General features: G+C 39.8%; 1 protein-coding gene across 11 annotated transcripts in view; it reads right to left on the bottom strand.

Annotated features, from left to right (window-relative positions):
• The window catches only part of TFDP2 (transcription factor Dp-2), a 207,217-nt gene that overhangs the window by 59,132 nt on the left and 135,298 nt on the right, over positions 1-12,787 (bottom strand). For all 11 annotated transcript variants that reach the window (XM_063602581.1, XM_055110566.2, XM_055110570.2 and 8 more), the window contains one exon: positions 2,859-2,962. In XM_063602581.1, coding sequence (XP_063458651.1) covers positions 2,859-2,962 — 104 coding nt within the window. The remainder of the gene's footprint in view (positions 1-2,858; positions 2,963-12,787) is intronic.

Raw genomic sequence — 12,787 nt, forward strand, 5'->3', positions numbered from 1 at the left:
AATGATAGAAATGTATTTCTTATAGTTCTGGTGGCTGGGAAGTCCAGGATCAAGACACCAGCAAATTCAGAAGGCTCACTCTCTGCTTCATAGATGGTACCTTCTTGTAGTGTCTTCACTACAGGACGTGGGGCAGAAGGGGGCAAAGAGCTCCCTTCAACTTTTTTTTTAGATGGAGTCTTGCTCTGTCGCCCAGGCTGGAGTACAGTGGCGCGATCTCTGCTCACTACAACCTCTTCCTCCCGGGTTCAAGCAATTCTCCTGCCTCAGCCTCCCGAGTATCTGGGACTACATGTGTGTCACCATGCTCGGCTAATTTTTTGTATTTTAGTAGAGATGGGGTTTCACTGTGTTAGCCAGGATGGTCTCGATCTCCTGACCTCGTGATCCACCCACCTTGGCCTCCCAAAGTGCTGGGATTACAGACATGAGCCACCACACCCGGCAATTTTTGTATTTTTAGTAGAGATGGGGTTTCACTGTGTTAGCCAGGATGGTCTCGATCTCCTGACCTCGTGATCCACCCACCTTGGCCTCCCAAAGTGCTGGGATTACAGACATGAGCCACCACACCCAGCAATTTTTGTATTTTTAGTAGAGATGGGGTTTCACTGTGTTAACCAGGATGGTCTCGATCTTCTGACCTCGTGATCCACCCACCTTGGCCTCCCAAAGTGCTGGGATTACAGACATGAGCCGCCACACCCGGCAATTTTTGTATTTTTAGTAGAGATGAGTTTCACCATGTTGACCAGGATGGTCTCAGTCTCTTGATCTCGTGACCCACCCGCCTTGGCCTCCCAAAGTGCTGGGATTACAGGCGTGAGACACCACACCCAGCCTCAACTTCTTTTATAAGGTCACTAATCCCCTCAATGAGAATGAAGCCCTCATAGCTTAATCACTTCCCCAAAGGCTCTACCCCTTAATAGCACCACAATAGGGATTAAGCTTCAACATGAATTTTGGAGGGACACATTCAAGAGACAACAATGGAGTCTTACAACAATTAGGAAACCAAAAACAAAATTCTGATTCCTGCCCAAGAACTCAGAACTGAAAAAAGGACCTCAGAAGTAGGGGGACAAATTAAGTACTTGGGATGGCCCAGTTGAAGGTAGAGTTCCAAATCGCCTCTCCTTCTTGTGACCTTTGTTTTGCTGATCCTGAGATTTACAGTAACTGAGTTAGTAGCACACATCACTACTTATTATTAACAGAACTGGACTGTGTAAGGGCCAAAATGCACATTAGTTCAAACTGACAATGGGAGAAAAATTATACATGCTTCCAAAGGAGAAATTCAAATTGGGGTATAGCAGCATTAAACAAAAAATAATAGAAAATAATCTCTCAAAACAGAAGAGTACTGTAAGGGCAAGACTCATAAAAATTTGAGTATGTTTAATTTTGGTGCTTATATAATCACATTTCAAAATGCAGATTTTAAAGTCAGGTGCTTTATCTCATTTGCACCTATAGTAGTGGCTGAGGAGGGGCAAATGCTTAGCAAATGTCTGAAAATATAACATGAGCTACCTTGAAATGAGGGCTCTTATTTGAGCTTAAATCTCTATGAGGTTTGGACCTAGACTACATTCTTCACATAGTTACAGTAAATTGTGTTTTATCTTTAGCTTGATTTCTGCAGATGATAAACAGTCCTCAACTAACCAAGGAAAATATCATGTCTAGAATGTGTCCTGAAGTCTTAGAGACTTTCTGAAACCATTAGGTATGTTAAAAAATATCTTTGTCTAAATAACTTTGCATTTAACATAGTCCACAGTGCTGTTGTACATTATGGGTAAAATTTATCCTTATTGCTCTATAGATGAAAAGATGAAAACACCGGCAATGAAGAGTTATTGCTTAAATGTTTGAGTACTTTTACTAATGGTGGGTGAGGCCATTTAGACATAGTTTCAGAGTAGTGGAATGCAACCTTGCTTATAAATAAGTCTTCTGAAAGTGCTACACACTTCATGCTCTAGCATAATTAATGAATGTCTTTAGAGAAACAGTTGTTTTCCATTTTTCATTCATTATTTCTACTGCTACAGATTAAAATAAATTGGTATATTGTTTTTTCCCCAAAAGTCCTTAATGAAAGGAGTTTTAAATTAATAACTCCAGATGTAAATTAACTGTTGGGTCACAGATTCCATTTATGTGAGAATACATAGTTTAGAGTAGAAAAGGTTATTTTATAAGAAAAAGAAAAAAGGAGGAAGACATAAAGCATAACACATTTCAAATCAATTTAAACAACTAAATACAAGAGAAACCTCACATAGAGAGCAAAAGACTTAATACTACACATCCAGAATCCACAGATTCAAATATGTGAAAATTAAATATTAAAGAGCACACAATGTTTCTCAAGCTCAAAACTTGACCAGATACATTCAGATAAAAACAGAACGTTTTTTAAAAGTGACTCAGATAACTGAAATTAACTATAATTTTTTCTTTTTCTTTTTGAGACAGGGTCTTGCTTTATCACCCAGGCAGGAGTGCAGTGGTGCAAACATGGCTCACTGTGGCCTTGACCTCTTGGGCTCAAGCAATCCTCCCGCCTCAGTCCTCCAAGTAGCTGGGACTTCAGGCATGCGCCACAGTGCCCAGCTGTTTTTTGTAGAGACAGGGTTTCACCATGTTGCCCAGGCTGGTCTTGAACTCCTGGGCTCAAGTGATCCACTTGCCTCGGCCTCCCAAAGTGTTGGGATTACAGGCGTGAGCCACCTACCACGCCTGGTTTAACTGGAATATCTGATCAAATATATTTAATGCAATTATCCTTTAAATTAGTCTTGGCTAAACAAAGTTTCGATTCTAAGATTTGATAATTTTCTTACCATTTGGGGTCCAACATTCACATTTATTGGTCCTAAGGTTTTTGGTAAAATCTTGGTAGGTGAGTTGGTATTGGAAACTGGAAATGCAACAAATGAAATGTTGCCTGAAATGATATCAAAACATTAAGTTAGTATTCTGCCATACCAAGGCCATTTTCTAGCTATATACACACCCATGGTCCTAATTCATTATGTTGAGGTAATTTATAATTATCTTAGGAAGCATATTATGAACAAAATACACCTTACTGAAAAGTCATACTAATGACTGCTTTGTTGTAAGGAATACAATTAATTTTGCTGCATAACTAATCTTATTTATATTTTACTGAAACTCTATAAAATAAATAGTTCCAATTATTTGACAATTAACTACGAAACTTTCAGTTAGTCTTTTAGAAGAAAAAAATTTTAGAGAATATGTAACACAAATCACAGTTTATATCAGAATTGAGAAAGAGATCTTTAATAGACATGACAGAACAAATAATATACTTGATGATGAAACATAACATGAAAAGTAAAATAACTATTCAAATTTCTTTATAGTATAAAACACTGAGACTAAAAGCTAACATATTTTCAAACTGTCAAATTGGTAATGCTTTAGGGTTTTATAACTAGAGAAAAAACATGGTGCTAACTAGTTATTAATACTAGAAACAGTGGGATCTGTACCGTGTTTTCAACTGATTTCAGTATTTTAAATTTCAAATTAACATAGCAAACTGCTACCAAGAAAATTCCCCCCAAAAGGAAAAGCCAACCTATTATTTTCTGAACTATAACATCAACTGCTTAATTCCCCCAACAAACTTCAGCTTATCAATGTTTCTCTTAGAAGATAACAGTGTAACAAAATATATCAAAGGAGATCATCCAAGAAGTATGTGAAAGAAGGCCAACACTAAAACCCTGGGGACAAGCAACATTTAAGGGTAGGACAACAAAGACATTTCCTTCTTAGTTGCCTTCCTCAGATGACCCCCATCTTCCAAAACTTGACCACACTCTTTAATCCCCTTACTATTTTTTTTTTTTTTTGAGATGGGGGTCTCGCTCTGACACCCAGGCTAGAGGACAGTGATGCAATCACAGGTCACTACAGCCTCAAACTCCAGGGCTCAAGTGATCCTCCCACCTCAGCCTCCAAAGTGGCTGACACCACAGGCATGCATCACCACACCTGGCTAACTTTTTTATTTTGTAGAGATGGGGTCTTGCCATGTTGCCCAGCCTGGTCTCAAACTCCTGGGCTTCAAGCAGTTCTCCCCCTTAGCCTCCCAAAGTGCTGGGATTAAAGGCTTGAGCCACGGCACCCAGCCTAAATGACTTCTTTTTCTTTTTCTTTTTCTTTTGAGAGTCTTGCTCTGTCGCCCAGGCTGGAGTTCAGTGGCACAATCTTGGCTCACTGCAACCTCTGCTTCCCAGGTTCAAGTGGTTCTCTCGTCTCAGCCTCCTGGGTAGCTGGAATTCCAGGCACCTGCCATCATGCCTGGCTAATTTTTGTGTTTTAGTAAAGATGGGGTTTCACCATGTTGGCCAGGCTGATCTGGAACTCCTGACCTTGGGTAATCGCCTGCCTCAGCCTCCCAAAGTTCTGGATTACAGGCGTGAGCCACCACGCCTGGCCCTAAATGACTTCTTTCATCTCTGCTCTGCACTTTCTGCCTCTTCAGGGATCTCACCCATCAATTATCTACTCTGTCTCCGGAATTTTCAACTATTCCATTGGCCCTTTCCCTTCAGTTTTTCTGCCCATTTGGCATTATAGAGTTAATTTTCCCCCTAATTCCACATATAAAAATCAAATTCTATTTCTTGTAACCACTCAGCAAGTCCTAGTACCCAATGCTTCTCCTTCCTGTTCTCACTCTTGATATATGACTGAGCCCTCTTATACGATCATCGAATCCACCCAGTGATCTAATCTAGAAATGATCTTCAGATCTTCACTCCATCCCCTCCTCATTCAACTGACCACCATATTTGTTATTTCCTTATTCTAGTTCCTTTATGCTAGTGGTCCCCAACCGTTTTAGTACCAGGAACTGGTTTCGTGGAAGACAGTTTTTCCACAGACAGGGGTGAAGGGAGGTATGGTTTTGCAATGATTCCAGAATATTACATTTATTGTGCACTTTATTTCTATTATTATTACACTGTAGTATATAATGAATTAGTTATGCAAATCATCACAATGCGGAATCAGTGGGAGCCTTGGGCTTGTTTTCCTGCTACTAGAGAGTCCCATCTGGGAGTGATGGGAGATAGTGACAGTTCATCAGGCATTAGATTCTCATAAGGAGTGTGCAACCTAGATCCCTCACATGCACAGTTCACAACAGGGTTTGTGCTCCTATGATAATCTAATGCCGCTGCTGATCTGACAGGAGGCAGAGCTCAGGCAGTGATGTGAGTGATGGGGAGTGGCTGCAAATACAGATGAAGCTTTGCTCACTCACTGGCTTGCCTGCCTGCCACTCACCTCCTGCTGTGTGGCCCAGCTCCTAACAGGCCACAGACTGGTACCTGGTGGCCGGTTGGGGGCCCCTGCTTTATGCTGCTGGCACTTGTTTAATTTGCAACTTCATATCTGGTTTGAATACAGTTACCCTCTAACTCAGTGATTCACAATACTGGCTGTCCAGTGGAATCACCTGGGGAACAATGAACAATACCAATTCCTAGGTTCCAATCCTAGAGCTGCTGATATAATTGATCTGGGGTGAACCTGGGCATCGGGCCATTAAATGTTCTCCAGACAGTTCCAATGTGCAGCCAGGGCTGAGCACCAAGGCTCTTACTAGATATCCTACCTCTAACAGCTTTCCTAGCCACTCCATGCATCTATAACAAACCATCTTTCAATTGGCAAAACTGTTCTGAACACTCCCCTAATTATGGTTTTTAAGGACTCCACAACACTTCCTAAATGCCTCTCAGACTCCTCAACATGGCACAAAAGCTCGCAGTGGAGATCCCACCCCTGCCTCCTTTCACAGTTTCATCTTCAGCTGCTCCCTCCACATGTACCCCACAATCCAACCAGATTAAATACTTTACATTTCCAGAGAGGCCCCAATTCAACCACCTGGCTTTGTTATACACCTTTCCTTCTGCTGAGAAGGCCCTTCTCTACTGAGCCAACTCCTACCTACTAGCACTTCAAAATGGATGGATTCCACACCATTTTCTGAGCAATTATTATATCCCCAGAGTGTTCCAGAGGTTTCCTACATATACATACATATACGTATGTACATATATACATACGCATATAAAGTGTATATATATATATACACACACATATATATGCACACATACACACTGTTGTCCTAAGCATCGATGAGGAAAAAAGTATACACATATATATACATTTTATGTGTGTGTGTGTATGTGTGTATATTTTTTCCTCATCGATGCTTAGGACAGACAACAACAGTGTGAAATAGATTATTAGTGACCCTATTTTATACAATAAGAAATTGAGATTGAGATTAAATACAAGGTCCCATAGTAGTGAAGCCGATAGCTCCACCTCCAAAGCCTCTGCTCTATGCATCTCCTTCTTCTTAAAAGCTGTCCCATCCCCTGTGGTCTAAATTCTGGATATTCCTCTTCTGGCTTCTTATAAAACCTGTTATTACTGACTTGTAATTCTACTATAAATGGGCTACGTCTCTCAGCTTTGTATCCTAGCATCTATTTTAGTCCTTGGCACAAAACAGGTGCACAAATGATAAAAACTGTTTGATCAGCAAAGATTGAAAGTATTACCTTTCCTAATCTGGATGCCAAACTTCCTGCAATACAGTTTAATTACAACCCTTATTATTTTTCCAACCAAGATCATAACTCATCCTGAGTTTGAAATCAATTTAAACAGCAGGTCCTTTGTTTATTTTGCTTTTAACATGACTGAGCTGGTATTATCAAATAAAGTTTCCCTACCTTGTAATTGTGCAACTGATTTTCTTAAAACAAAATGTGGCCGGGCACGGTGGCTCATGCCTGTAATCCCAGCACTTTGGGAAGCCAAGCAGGGCAGATCACCTGAGGTCAGGAGTTCGAAACCAGCCTGGCCAACATGGCAAAATCCTGTCTCTACTAAAAATACAAAAATTAGCTGGGCATGGTGGTGCACACCTGTAATCCCAGCTACTTGGGAGGCTGAGGCATGAGAATCTTGAACCGAGGAGGTGGAGGTTGCAGACAGCCAAGATAGCGCCACTGCACTCCAGCCTGGGCAACAACAGAGCAAGACTCTGTCTCAAAAAAAAAAAAAAAAAAAAAATGAAGAAAGAAAAGAAAAAGAAAAAGAAATTGACAAAACAAAAATTACAGTCCAGAAATAATTTCACCTATACATGAAAATTTTGTACATGATAAAGGTAGTATTTCAAACCAATAATGTTGAGACAAGAGACTATCCATTTGGATAAAAGAAATTTTAGATTTCAATTTTTCACACTGAACAAAAATAAATTTCAGAAAAATCAAATATTTAAACATAAAAATTAAAACTTTATAAAAGTATTAGAAGAAAAAATATAATATTTTTATAATCCTGGAATGAGAAAGGCCCTCCTCACCATGTTACAGAATTCAGATATCTTAAGTGAAAAGACTGATGGATCTGACTACTTAGAAATCAAAACTTTCTCTATAGCAAGACTTAATATACTTAGAAGACAAATGTCAGGCTGGTAAACAAATGTGCAAGGCACAGGTCATTTGATTACCATTCTTAAAAATTTTTGTTTATTTAACCTAAATCAATAAGAAAAAGGCAATACTCCCATATAAAAATAAATCCGGTATATGAAGAAATACAGATGCCAGTCATCACATGAAAAGATGCTTGATTTTAATAATTAAAAAACTAACTTTTGGGCCAGGCGCAGTGGCTCACACCTGTAATCCCAGCACTTTGGGAGGCCAAGGTGGGTGGATCACGAGGTCAAGAGTTCGACACCAGCTTGGCCAACATGGTGAAACTCCGTCTCTACTAAAAATACAAAAATCAGCTGGGCATGGTGGCGTGTGCCTGTAATCCCAGCTACTTGGGGGGCTGAGGCAAGAGAATCGCTTGAACCCGGGAGGCAGAGGTTGCAGTGAGCCAAGATCGCACCAATGCACTCCAGCCTGGGTGACAGAGCAAGACTCTGTCTCAAAAAAAAAAAAAAAAAAAAAAAACCCAAAAAACAAACAACTAACTTTTTAAAAAAGGAAACCTTTTCGCATACTAGACTGATAAAAAATTAACAAGTCTGATAATGCACTGAGTTGGTAAGGATGTGGCAAAACAGGCACATTTTAAAAGTATTGACTTGGCACCTACTATTCTATGTCAAGAACTAAGGCTAAGCATTAGGATATTCAGTGAACAAGTAACACTGTTCCCTGCACTCAAGGGACTAACATACTCTGTTAGTGAAGGGAATACTGTAGAGCCTTTCTGGAGGTTCTGACAATGTGTTGATTTTAATTAGAGAGGAATAAACTGACCCTTGTTAGAATACAAAATTCTACATAAACGCTTTAAAAATAATTCTACACTTTTTTTTCTTTTTTTTTTTTTTTTTTTTTTTTTTTGAGACGGAGTCTCGCTCTGTCACCCAGGCTGGAGTGCAGTGGTGTGAGCTTGGCTCACTGCAAGCTCTCTCTCCCGTGTTCATGCCATTCTCCTGCCTCAGCCTCCCGGGTAGCTGGGACTACAGGTGCCCACAACCACACCCGGCTAATTTTTTCTATTTTTAGTAGAGACGGGGTTTCACTGTGTTAGCCAGGACGGTCTCAATCTCCTGACCTCGTGACCCGCCTGCCTCGGCCTCCCAAAGTGCTGGGATCATAGGCGTGAGCCACCATGCTCGGCCTATAATTCTACACATTTTAAAGCTTTTTTCCATCTCAACAAATACCCTCTGTTGCCTAAGTGGCAAGCTAATGTCTGGCTTCTGTGACATCATGATTGACAATGGGCATACCCTCGGACTAGCAATTCCTCTGGTGGAAATATACTCTAATAAACTAGGCAGATAAGAACAATTCTACATGTCCTGGGATTGGAGCATTGTGGAGAAAAGCAAAGACCTACAAACAATTTAAGTGTTTAAACATCTTTTGGTACATGTGTATGATGGAATATTATATAGTCCCTAAAAATACAAGCATGTATTGCCATGGAAAAATGTCCTATTATAAGAGAACACGATTACATTTACCTGAAAAACTACATATACATATATTTTTCATATATTTTTATATATTCATAAAAAGCCTGCCAAGAGAAACTACAAATTTAATAGTGGTTAGCACTGATGAGTAGCATGGAGGAAGCATTTGTTTTATACATTTTATTATTTAAAAAAATTTTATGAACATGCATGCACTTGTTTTATAATTTTAAAAGCTACTGTCGCCAGGCGCAGTGGCTCACGCTTGTAATCCCAGCACTTTGGGAGGCCGAGGCAGGAGGATCACGAGGCCAGGAGTTTGAGACCAGCCTGATCAACAAGGTGAAACCCCGTCTCTACTAAAAATACAAAAATTAGCCAGGTATGGTGGCGCGCATCTGTAATCCCAGCTACTTAGGAGGCTGAGGCAGGAGAATCACTTGAACCCGGGAGGCAGAGGCTGCAGTGAGCCAAGATCGCACCACTGCACTCTAGCCTGAGTGACAGAGCGAGACTCCGTCTTAAAAATAAATAAATAAAAATAAAAGTTACTGTAATTCTGAAAAAGAGAGAGAGAATGAATCAGCCATAGCTACTAAAACAAGTTGAAGATCTAGAAATGATTGTCTTATAAGTAGTAAAAATGAAATTTGCTTTAAAAGTAGTTAAAAGGATTCCACTAGAATTCCAATAGTTGTAATACCCAGAAATAAAAGCCACATGTTTAGACAAAACTTACTTCCATCAAATCAGCTAAGTTCAGCAGCAGAAATATATATATATATATGTATGTTTTTGACTCAAAAGGACACCTTTAAACAGATTATAAAGATTCAGTCAACCAAAATTCCAGCCAGGCTGAGAGAAGTAAAGTCTAAACAGTTTTTCCTAAGTGCGTGGCCTAAATTCATAGCTCCTTGGCAATAGGAGCTCGACACTGTCCAGAAGCTGATTCCTGGGACTCAGTGCATTAAAAACAATGATTTTTAAAGTTGCCTGGATTTTGGTTCTGGCAATTCCCTCAATTAACTAAATGAGATCAATCACCTAGAGAAGTGGCTAAGAAACAGAACTAAAAACTTATGCCAGATCTTGGCACAGGCACAAGATTTTGGCTCAAATCTTATTTCAATTTATTGAGTAACTGAAATATTTTTGTTTTCCACTAGAATTGTCTAGACACCACAGATTTTTTTCCACTATAATTCTTTAGGGGGTTCCAGTTACAATTAATCACCTTCAATATGTCCAACTAAAATGAAAAAAAAAATCCAGTTATATAATTGTGGTTTGTCTATATGATGCTAATATAACTTTTTTTTCATGGCATAGACTTTCTGAAAAAAAATTTTTTTTGCTTGAATTAGCTTTAGGAAAAACCTTCACCCAAGCCTACATCACATCCTCCTACAAGAACCAAACTGGTAACTTACTATAAGAAATAATACATATTTTTTGTGGGTTTATAAATCTCTTAAATTAGAAGCAATGGTATATCCCATATATACAGGGTCCAACTTCCCAGGACAAGCTAACCTATAGCCCAAAATAAAAGTTTTTGGTTTGTTTGTTTTGAGACAGGATCTTGCTCTGTCATTCAGCCTGGAGAGCAGTGGCACTATCACAGCTCACTGCAGCCTCAAACTCCTGGCTCAAGTTATCCTCCTGCCTCAGCTTTCCAGTAAGCTGGAACAATTGGTGTGCACCACCATGCCCAGATATTTTTTTTATTTTTATTTTTTTGTAGGGAGGGGGTCTCACTATATTGCCCGGGCTGGTCTCAAACTCTTGAGCTCAAGCGATCCTCCCACCTCGCCAAAGCACTGGGATTCCAGGCATGAGCCACCACACCCAGCATAAATAAGTTAAAATGACCTAGATCGTGGTGGTGTATGTTTGCTGAAGTCCCAGAACGCTAGGCTAAAACGGGTGATTCTACTGTATGTAAATTATACCTTAATAAAATGATGGAAAAATGTAACTTGGGGGAGTTCATATTAATTAGTAAGATGCTAACTATAGATTATACCATCCTCTTGCTTTTCTTCTTCTGTCACCTCAACTGGCCCTTAAAAAAAAATACAGGTAGTTCATCTTCTTGTCTAAAAAACATCACTTCAACTACTGTCCCTTTTAAGTCAGTCTCCTGCATCATCACAATCTTTCCCTCTCTGTCAGATCATTCTCATCAGCACATAAACATGCAAAATTTCTTCCATCTCAAAAACAAAAAACCAACTTTTCTTGACCATCCATGGTCCTCCAGTTACCAACTAATTTGTTGCCCTCTACAGCAAAACTACTCACAAAATCTGCCAGCATTTGCTGTTTCCACTTCCTCCACATCTCAGTTTCTTTTGAACCCTCTCTTCCCAATTTTCCCCCACAATTCCAGTGAAATTCTTGGCCTTCAATTTACTTTAACCTTCCATCTACTCTTGACACTTTTTAAAATCACACCTTCTTTAGAAACACTAACTCCACTTGACATCCAAGCCACCATTTTCTCCTGGTTCTCCTCCCAACCTACTGGCCATTCCTTCTCAGCCTTAGTTGTTGGCTCCTTCTCTCTAAACATTTGGGAGCCCCTTAGCTTGGTCCTCCAATCTCTTGGCTGTGAGCCCTCCCTCATGAGATGATCCCATCTAAGTCTCCTGGCTTTAAATACACTGATGACTCTCGTGTATATTTCTCCAGATTACATCTATTCCTTGAACTTTGGATTCACATATCCACTATCTTCTCATATCTCCATTTTGATGTCTCAAACGTATCTCAAACTTAACATATCCAAAATCTAACTCTGGACTGCCCCCACCCCACCCAGAAACCTCCTTCTTCATCTCAGTAAATGAAAACTCTATTCTTCAACTGCTCAGACTGAAAAGATTACTGTTGAGACCTCACTTGCTCTGATATCCCACATTCAATCCATTCATAAGTCCTGCAAGCTGGATCTTTAAAATACAGCTTGAATACAACCACTTCTCACCTACTCCTCTGCTAACACTCTGGTCCAGGCCAACATCGTGGCTTCAATTACTGCAACAGCTTCCTGACGCAGCTCCATGCTGCTGCCCACCCTACCCCACAACTCTATTTCTATGCTCTCTAATACAGTAATCACTAGACATAGGTGGCTACTGAGCACTTGAAATGCGATTAGACCTAGATTTTAAATTTATTTAATTTTAATTAACATATTTAAAAACTAAAGCAAATGAAGTATTTTCCCATTAAACACAACTTTATCATTTTGGTAGGGCTATATTTCGCTTCAATTGTTGAAAATGTAGCATCTAAACCGAGATGTGCTCTAGGTATAAAATACGCATCAGATTTTGAAAACTTAGCACAAAAAAACCATAAAATATCTGACTAATAATGTTTATATTGATTACATGTTGGATGATAATGTTTTTAACTTTTTTATTTTTTCCTTAGAGATGGAGTCTTGCTCTGTCACCCAGGCTGGAGTATAGTGGTGCGATCTCAGCTCATCGCAACCTCCATCTCCTGGGTTTGAGCAATTCTCCTGCCTCAGCCTCCTGAGTAGTGGAATTACAGGGGCCTGCCACCACACCTAGCTAATTTTTGTAGAGACGGGGTTTCACTATGTTGGCCAGGCTAGTCTCAAACTCCTGATCTCGTGATCCACCCACTTGGCCTCCCAAAGTGCTGGGATTACAGGCGTGAACCACCACGCCCAGCAACATTTTTTTTTTTTTTTTAAGACAGTGTCACTCTGTC

The sequence above is a fragment of the Pan paniscus genome, chromosome 2 (assembly GCF_029289425.2).
Source record: "Pan paniscus chromosome 2, NHGRI_mPanPan1-v2.0_pri, whole genome shotgun sequence".
Lineage (NCBI taxonomy): Eukaryota > Metazoa > Chordata > Mammalia > Primates > Hominidae > Pan > Pan paniscus.